The sequence below is a fragment of the Garra rufa genome, chromosome 21, assembly GCF_049309525.1.
Source record: "Garra rufa chromosome 21, GarRuf1.0, whole genome shotgun sequence".
In the NCBI taxonomy this organism is placed as follows: Eukaryota; Metazoa; Chordata; class Actinopteri; order Cypriniformes; family Cyprinidae; genus Garra; species Garra rufa.
Window position 1 is genome coordinate 9,343,861 of NC_133381.1, and position 10,381 is coordinate 9,354,241.

General features: G+C 34.7%; 1 protein-coding gene across 1 annotated transcript in view; it reads right to left on the minus strand.

Annotated features, from left to right (window-relative positions):
* The window catches only part of LOC141296295 (consortin-like), a 42,224-nt gene that overhangs the window by 24,814 nt on the left and 7,029 nt on the right, over positions 1-10,381 (minus strand). Inside the window, exons 3-4 of the mRNA XM_073827555.1 lie at positions 8,111-8,536; positions 4,624-4,766 (exon numbers count right to left, since the gene is read on the minus strand). Coding sequence (XP_073683656.1) covers positions 4,624-4,766; positions 8,111-8,536 — 569 coding nt within the window. The remainder of the gene's footprint in view (positions 1-4,623; positions 4,767-8,110; positions 8,537-10,381) is intronic.

A 10,381-nucleotide genomic window follows, 5' to 3' on the forward strand; every position in this document is an offset into this window, starting at 1 on the left:
ATGCTGTTCTTCTGAACTTTCTATTCATCAAAGAAACTTAATTCAATTCTACTCGGCTGTTTTCAACAATAATGTTTTTTTTTAACAGCAGAATATTAGAATGATTTCTGAAGGATCATGTGACTGGAGTAATGGTGCTAAAAATTCAGCTTTGAAATTACAGGAATAAATTACATTTTTAAATATATTCAAATAGAAAACAGTTATGCTAAATAGTAAATATATTTAAATTTACTGTTTTTGCTGTACTTTGGATCAAATAAATGCAGGCTTTATAGAAGAGACTTCTTTAAAAAAAAATTAAAAACCTTACTGTCCACAAACTTTTGACTCGTAGTGTATATAATTATTAATATTATTAAAAATATTATATTTATATGTATGTTATGCAAGGTAATTGTGACTTTTTCTCTCTCATTTCTGACTTTTGAGTTTATATCTCACAATTTTTCACCCTCTGAATTCTGAGTTTACATCTCACAATACTTTTTCTTTCTTTTTTGGCCATGGAATAAAAAGAAAAAAGTAGTTTATATCTCTCAGTTCTTATTTTCTTCACATCTTGCAATTATGATTTTGTCAAAGAATTACAAGGAAAAAATTTAGAATTGTGAGATATAAATTCAGAACTGAAATGTAAGGGATGGGTAAACAAAATATTGATCCCGATTTTAATCGATTCTCATTTTTACTCAATTATATTCATTCCTTAATCCATAGAATTGATTAGTCTAGCCTGTTTTCAGTTAATGAACGACATTTTCGCCCACCTCCCATCCAATAAATCGCAATAAGCTTTGTCCTTTCTAACTTTTTATATGAAACAAAGTCTCAGATTTCACTTTCTGCCCGTTTATTACAATATTCACAGAATATGAATGCTGTTTTGGTGCCGTTTAAAATGTGGAGTGACAGATCGCTGTAGTGCCTCAATTTAAAAAAAAAAAGATCATCTCATTCGCTTTAATACCAGTTATAGCACAAAATAATCATGAATAAACATCTGAAGATATGTTAAAAGAGAGTACAACGTACTGAAATCCATATCCTGTCTCATGTAATTACTCAGTGTTTTGTACCAGGCAAAGACATCAGTATAACAGCTTGTAAACAATGCCAAGTAACGTTTACCTCAGAAAAAACATATTAGATGACCATAAACTTTCTAGTCAGCTAGAAAAATTCACTCTAGATAGGAGCTTTTTGGTATTCTACAGCATCAGTTGAGAGATTTGATTATATATTTCTTGTTCATGTTTGAGTATACACAGTGCACTTAAAAAGTGTAGAGGAAATCCAGTTATCCAATTAATTCCCTTTTTAAAAGTTCTTATAAGAACACAATCCACAGGGAAATGAATGAGAGCAGTTCCAGCAGAGTCACATAAATCTCTCCTCAAGAGGATGATACAAAACCTGCTGAGCAAAGATGTTCTTGAAAAATGTGTTAAATAAGGTCAGCTCAAATAAACATTTAATAGAGCCAGACCATTTAAGGTGCTGGTTATTCTGCTTCCTATCAGATTCTTCATGCACTGCTATCAGTCAATGTTATCAGCACGGGCCAACAGCAACAACAGACTAACTAGAGCTTATTAATGAACAATGTGGAACAGCACAGGAAAATTCATCTCGTGTTCAGGCTCATACAAGATAGCAAGGCAGACTGAAGTAATAAGATGTTTGCTCCATCTACTGGCAATGGTCAAGATAAACAAATGCCCACCATCACAGTAACTATAACAATGCATGGTCAACTAGAAATTCATCATTTTGTCAGCTAAAAGATAAAAGTACACTACCATTTTATTATAAAATACTTTTACTCAGCACTAAAGATATTTAAAATGGCAAAAGATGTTTTAAATAAGTGGGGTTGAAGATTTGACTCCTGATTTGAAATTTCCAGATTCTGATAATTTACTCACCCCCATGTGATGTCTTTCATTCAGTCAAAAAGAAATTAAAGTCTTTGAGGAAAACATTTCAGGATTTTTTTTTCCATATAGTGGACTTTAATGGGGATCAATGGGTTGAAGTTCCAAATTGCAGTTTCAATGCAGCTTCAAAGCTCTACACGATTCCAGGCTATTCAAGGAATAAGGGTCTTATCTAGCAAAATGATCTGTAATTTTCTAAAAAAATAAAAATAAAATTATATATTTTTGAACCACAAATACTCGCCTTGCACTGTGGTTAGTTTTTAGTCTGTGTACTTTGGTTCAAAAAGGTAGTGTAAGGCAAAAAAACATCTTTCATTTTCTCCTCCAACTTAAAAATCTTTAAACAACATTGTTTTACCTTTTTTTGTAAAGGGGGTTTGACTTTTCTTTGCATGTTCGCTTTGTAAACACTGGGTCGGTACTTCCGCCTATGTCACGTCTGACCTTTCAACGTGACTTCGTAATGTATAAAGCAGAGCTAGTGCAAGACGAGCATTTGTGGTTAAAGTATATACATTTATTTGCTTTGCTACATAAGACCCTTATTCCTAGGCTGAGATTGTGTTGAGCCCTTTGAAGCTGCATTGAGACTGCAATTTATGGAGCAAAATCATCATAATTTTTCTTTCTGTGGTCTCAGTCCACTTGTTTGGTGCGCACCAGGGTTCAGATGGCAGCGTTCACACTTACTCAAATGAACCGCATTAACAGAGCAATCGCACCAGAGTTTGTTTTAATCGTACCAAACATATAGTGGACTTTAATGGAGATCAACGGGTTGAAGGTCCAAATTGCAGTTTCAGTGCAGCTTCAAAGGGCTCTACACAATCCCAGACGAGAAATAAGGGTCTTATCTAGCAAAATGATCTGTCATTTTCTAAGAAAAAAAAAAAAAAAAATTATATATTTATTCCATGGAATGTCTGGATACTGGATTCTGATTGGCTGGCAGGTGTGCAGTAAAACCGTTTAATGCACAGGTAGTTCCAAGTCAGTTTAATCACCGTTCTATATTAATGCGCTGCTTTAATTGATGCACGCAAAAGCACAGAGAGAGAGAGAGAGAGAGAGAGAGAGAGAGAGAGAGAGAGAGAGAGAGAGAGAGATCGCATTGTGCTGCGCACATACATAAACTTCTTGTTAGCGTTTGCCTGCGATCCTTATTCAAATATCCTAGATACTAGATTGCTACATTATATTCCTCAGCAATGGGGTGGTAAAACTGCTGTTTTTGAATGAATTGTTGTTTGTAGAGAGAGACGCACAGCATGCAGGTACGCACGCACATTCACATACACACACACGCAACTGTCATCTCTCTTGCCTCCACACTCTCTCTTGGTCGATCGATAATCTACTGAAACAAATGCTATTTTTCATTCAAATAAATGTGATTTTACCGGACTATTTAATCTCCGAGTCTGATTTGAAGCGGCCAGAATGCTAGAGCTGGGTGTCATAACCGACGAAAATAACCGTCTTTTTTATCCATTCAGTCAAATTTTGCGCTGCAAATATCAATCCTAGTTTTAATTTGTCTATAACCATGGAATAAGCGGGATAATCAACGGCTTGCCGTGCGTTAAAGGATTTAAAATGCACTTCGCGGAGGCAACCACCCTCCGCTTCGCGTCGGGCGGTTATTAGCCTCCACGTCGTGCATTTAAAATCGGCAAACCGTTGATTATCCCTTACATATATATATATATATATATATAGTTATTAGTCTATGTACTTTGGTTCAAAAAGACAGTGTAAGGCAAAAAAACATCTCTCATTTTCTCCTCCAACTTAAAAATCTTTAAACAACATTATTTTACCTTTTTTGTAAAGGGGGTTTGACTTTTCTTTGCATGTTCGCTTTGTTATCACTGGGTCCGTACTTCCGCCTAGTTCACATCTGACCTTTCCAGCGTGACTTCATAATGCATAAAGCTGCGTTCACACTAGCAGCGACTTTTGGCGATGAGGTTTCTAGTGGGCGTTCTCAATACTGGTAGCCTTGAGAGCGAATCAGGTTTCCTGCCGCTAAACACAAACATTCTGGAGGCAAAAGACTAAATATAAATTAAATCCGTACATAAAAAAACAAAAATGTATGAGAAGCAAAGCCTACTTTTTTCCTTTTCCAAAAACGATCACATGAGCTTAATCTAACCAAATATGACAAGTGGGAAAACGCCCTTAAAAACCCTAATTTATTTTCGACTAAACAAAGAAAGAACATGGGGGTAAGTAAATTATCAGTAAGGTGTTTTAAATTGGAGTGAACTAATTCTTTAATTTATCTTTATATTAATCAAATAATCCTGAAAGAATTTATCGATTTCCACAAAAATATTAAGCAGCACAACCATTTTCAACACTGATAATAAGAAATGTTTTTTGAGCAGAAATTCATCATATTAGAATGATTTTTGAAGGATCATGTGACACTGAAACCTGTTGAAACTGAAAATATCACTCCCTCACAGCCTTGTTTTCATTTAAGTGAAATGAAATACCGTGTGTTATCTAACTAGAGACAAGCGTTTGCTAATCAATGACTAGTGAGAGATGACATTTAGTTGCTCATGTCTCACATTTACTTAAGGACATTTCATTTAACACCTCATTTAGTAATTTCGAGCGAAGAGAGACACACAGAGAGGAGATGATGTAGAACAGGAGTATACAAGACCTGATGGAGGCACTGTGGCAGAAGAGGGTGGTCTCCCCGCTCCCCCATCTCCTGCAGAGATGCCACCAGGGAGCGAGTGAAGCCCTGGGGTGATCCAGCATCGCCGTGAGGCGGCCCTTCAGGACTCACAAGCCCCTCTGACACTGAAAAGACAAATATGACATCCTCTTTGAAGTGTGTTGACACTGAAAATATGCTATAGTAACACCAACTATGGTATTTGTGACCAAAAAAAAAAACAGTAATAAGGGTAATTTTTTTTAAATTGAGATTTATACATCAATAACAAATAAGCTTTGCATTGATTTATAGTTTGTTAGGATAGGATAATATTTGGCTGAGATATAACTATTTTAATATCAGGAATCACAAAAAAAGGGCACAAAAAATTTAAATATAGATTTTAAAGTGGTCCAAATTAAGTTCTTAGCAATGCATATTACGTTTTGATATATTTACGGTAGGAAATTTACAAAATATCTTCATGGAACATGATCTTTACTTAATATCGATAAAGAAAAATCGATAATTTTGACACCTACAATGTACTTTTGCCTATTGCATCAAATATACCAATGCTACTTAAGATTGGTTTTGTGGTCCAGGGTCACATTTAGCATAATTACCAATAGACTTACATTATGTTATTTTAACAACCCTGATGTGGTTATCCAAGACACATCTAAAATATGTGTCTAAATGCTCGAAAAATTAAATTGAGAGGTTACACCCAGTATTTGTAAATCAACACTGATATATCTCGCTCTAGAGACTGGCCCTTATTATTCATGGCACTCAAACCTGTCTGAAAGTTGCACAACAACAATGTGATGCAGTCATTCGCTCTACTGCAGAAAGAGAAACAAAAGTCTAGTACTATTACTCAGGTTATCTGAATCTTCACAGACAATAGAAATGCTTCTCCACCCTCAGCCTAAACAAGAAATAAATATGTCCATCATTCAGGATGACACCTATTAGACTGGGCTGTGCCACAAACACCATTCGATGTCCAAGGAACATTCAATATCAGTAATTTAAATTTTTTGTGTACAAGTGCTACCAAGTGTACCAAGCTACTGAATGAATCAGATTTTATACTATTTGTATAAATATTGTATTAATTCCAGTACAGCACTGCCAAGTTAGACAGAAAACAAAAATCCTCTATAAAGCCACCAAGCTACTTTTGGTTATGCGTTTACGACTTTATGGGAAGTAATATATAGGTGTGCTCAAAAATATTTCACCAATTTATTACTAATTCTCAGAATATCTTACAATGGCACAAACTTTACAAACTTTGACAAATGATAAGCTCTTCCTCAGAAATTCTCTTTAGTATCTGACTGAAAAACCTGCACAGTGTAACTCTAATGATTTGTTTTGTGCAACACAAACATAGCTTATGGGATTTAACTTGGGTTGACTGCTTCAAGGTCAACATGTGGAAAATGTTACACTGTGAAGGTTGGGAACTGATTAACTGATTCAAAATAAAGACTTTATTCAACAATTCATTCTCTTCTAATGCGTTATGGTACACTTTTTTTGTCTAAATGGTTCCATATAGAACCTTTAACACCTTATGAACCTTTCTGTTTCACAAATGGTTCTTTTTTGGTGAAAGAAGGTTCTTCAGATTATAAAAAGGTTAGAAAGACGTGTTTTTTTTAAAGAACCTTTGACTAAATGGTTCTTCTATGGCATTGCTGTGAAGAACCTTTTAAAGCACCTTTATTTTTAAGAGTGTGCTCTCGTGAAGGGTGGCAGAGAATGAATATAGCTGTTACTTTTGTTTTCTTTGCACACACAAAAATTCTCAAAGCTTCATAAATTTACGGTTGAACCACTAATGTCACATGGACTATTTTAACAATGTCCTTACTACGATTTTGGGCCTTGAATGTAGTAATTGCATTGCATTGAGTCAGAAAGCTCTGGGATTTTGTTCGGCACCTTTGGGCGTCCCAAGTTCGAATCCCGGCTTGCGGACCTTCACAAACCCGCCTCCCCTCTCTCTACCACTTCGCTGCATGTCTACGTACTGTCCTATAGTAACTTTAGAAAGCTCTCAGATTTGATCAAAAATAACTTAATTTGTGTTCTGAAAATGAACAAAGAACTTGGTTTGGAACCACTTGAGGGTGATTAATTAATGACAGAATTTAGAATTTGACAGAACTATCCCTTTATTACATTTTAAGATTTGTTTAAATGTGGAAAGACATTTTAAAAGAAACCAAAATGTATTTATTTGTTTAGTCATGGAACTTCCAAACAAACAGTGTTTCAGTTAAATAAATGTTGTAATATGACAGCATAGCTGTCAGGAATTAATAGATTCACACTTTGGGTTGGTTACAGACTTTTGTTTCTGTCTTATTTAAGTATTATTTGTATACCATTTTAATATTAATATTTTTATATTGTTTTTTTGTATTTTTTTTTTTGTAGTATTATTTATTTACTAATGTAACTGTAATATTTGTATGTTTACATTTCCATTTTAATTTTAGTTAAAGTTTTAGTAATTATTTTGTCATTGTAAATTATTTCTATTGAGCTGTGATCTAGTTTTATTTTAGTTTGAGTTTTAGTAATTTTAGAACTTTAATTTAAACAAATTTAATTTTAGATAGTTTCCAAAAACAACATTTCTAATTTCTGAAATGTGTATGAAATCCTAAAAGAAGAAGAAAGAAAAAAAAAATTAGATATATATAATTTTCTTTCTTTATTTTTTTTATGTGAACTTTACATTTAGCACTAAATATTTAATTTCATCTTTATTTCAATTACCTTTTAAAAAAAATAGTTTGAGGGGGTGTTTACATGACAACATTTTCAAATAAAAATGGAAAACTTTATGCATTTTAGCTGTTCATGGGTTTCGAAATGCAAGTTTTTGAAAACTATATTATCATCTCTGTGTTAAATACAAAAAGATAAATTTGTCAAAACGTGTGACGTCATGTGCATGGTTGTTTATGGTACAAAATGATATCACCAACACGCACAATACAGCATTTTTTTTGTTGTTGATTTCCGCAGATCAGTCTGAATGGGGAGCATTTTGAGAATTAGGTCCGTGAAACTGTTCTTAGTGCAGCGTTGAGTGTAGTTGTAATTTTAGTTAACAACAACAACAAGCCATATGTGTCTTTAGACGGATCATCTGACACTATACTAAATGATACTGAATTGACGGGTATTATATACCATGTTGTAGTGTACCTTTAGAGTCAGCATTTACTGTGAACGGAGCCGCTCAGACACGCACATACGTAACCTACACACATGTAAATAATTAAAGCGCATATATTAAACCTGTGTCGCATATATTAATTGAACTGAATTGTAGCATTATTATTTTTTTAAAATCAAGTACTTAAATTGAATTGAGGAATAGTGACAATCCTACGTGCTTAAGTTTGTTTTTCAAACCGTGGTCTGTGATTTATCTCAGTTTGGCATTATCTGTTACCTGTGGGACTGGGGCTGGGTGTTGGTGAGTCTCGGATGTGTCCATCCAGCTCTGGAGAATATGCGCCACTGTTACTATCCACCTCTTCCTCCTCCTCATCTTCCTCGTCCTCCACCTTGGAGCTGTCATAATCTTCATCATCACCGTTGTTGTTAGTATGATCCTGTCGGAGGGGCCTCTGTCCGCCACGGGGCCCCTGTTCTACCTCCTCCGCTTCCTCCACCAGTCGGTTCTGGTTCTCATCCGGGCTGCGGCTGGAGTCAGAGTCATTTAGGAGGTCTGGGTCGGTTACTCCTCCCCGCCTCACTGGGCCGTCACTCTGCCACTGTCCGTCGTCCATGAGGTCCCGCTGACCGAGAGCATGAAGATCCACTCGAACCACTGCAGGCCTTGCAGCCACTCTACAGCACTCCTCCAGTCCGGCCGCTGGAGAACAAATCAGAGAGACACTTTAATGGCCATGAGCCATCATGAAAAGCAAAGAGCTTGTTGGCCTTTAAGAGAACTGACTCATAGTTTACCCATAATTCCACTTCAGGCTGGCTGAGCGCAGTGCATGAATCAAAACACTTGAGATTTGTCCATTTGTCTGTTTTGTTTTACAATCGTTTATAGCTGAATTAATCAGAGGCCAAATGCAAAATAGGTTTTGCTAATGTTTTTATTAATCTGTACAATTGCGGTATTTCACATATCATGATTGGAGATAATCTTTCAAAAAGGATTAAAAAAAGTAAAGATCATAAATAAAAATAGAAATGTGTTTATTAAAAATTATATTTAAAAATATATCTTAAGGTTTTATGGTCCAGAGTTGCATATTAGAAATTTTAAGTAGCACAGGTATATTTGCAGCAATAGCCAAAAATACATTGTATGGGTCAAAATGATCGATTTTTTTAAGCCAAAAATCATTAGGATATTAAGTAAAGATCATGTTGCATGAAGCTATTTTGTAAATTTCCAACCATATATCAAAACTTTTTTTGATTAGTAATATGCATTGCTAAGAATGTAATTTGGACAACTTTAAAGGCAATTTTCTCAATATTTAATTTTTTTTTTGCACCCTCAGATTCCAGATTTTCAAATAATTGTATCTTTGCCAAATATTGTCCCATCATAACAATACATACATCAATGGAAAATGGATCATACATCAATGGAAAGCTTATTTATTCAGCTTTTATTTATTCAGATGACGTATAAATCTCAATTTTAAAAAAAAACTGGCCCTTATGACTGGTTTTGTGGTCCAGCTTTCCTGCTTTCCTTTTAGTCTGCTGTAATATACAGAAGTAGGAAATGCTGAAGTAGGAAGTTGCTCTCTTTCTTTCACTCTAATACACACACACACACACACACACACACACACACACACACACATATATACACACAGATTGTTTGGTTCCCCTGTATGGTGAATTCACACACCATGGAGATTTTCCATAATAGTCCCCACTGGGTTGTTATAGAAGAAAGAGCATGATGCTTATTACTAGACCGTCTCGTGACAGAGCTTATGCAATATCATACAGCATCTTACAGATCCTAAAGCAGACTGGATGTTTGTTTTTCATCTGCTCAGGGGGATTCTGGAGCTGCAGAATTAATGAATGAATGAATAAATACTATGATGCTTATAGGTCACTGCGTACGATGGTAACGCTTAGGGCTGTTCAGTGTGCATTAAGTGAACAAACTGAGATGAATCCAGTGTTGTTACTGTCATCTAAAAGTATAAAATATAATTTCTGTTAATTGAAAGCTGTAAAGCCCGTTTCGGCCACTGAATAAAAAATAAAAAATAAAAAAGGTAATTGCAACTTTTTATCTCACAATTTTTTTCCCAGAATTGCATGATACAAACTCGCAATTTTGACTTGTGAGATATAAATTGAATTGTGAGATATAAACTCTATTGCCAGTTATAAAGTCAGAATTGTGAGATATAGTCCTGATTCTGACTTTTTGTATCTCACAATTCTGACTTTTTTCTCACAATTGTGAGTTTGTATCTTGCAACTGCAAAAAGACTGATATGTTCTCAGAGTTTATATCTTAATAACTTGCAATTGCGTGTTATAAAGTCAGAATTATGAGATATTGTGAGACAATTCTGACTTTTTTCTCAGAATTGCATAATATAAACTCACAATTGCGATAGTAAAAATTCCGAGATAAAAACTCGCAATTCTGATTTTTTTGTGTAAACTCGCAATTGTGAGTTATAAATTCCAAATTTGTGAGGGAAAAAAGACTGATATGTTT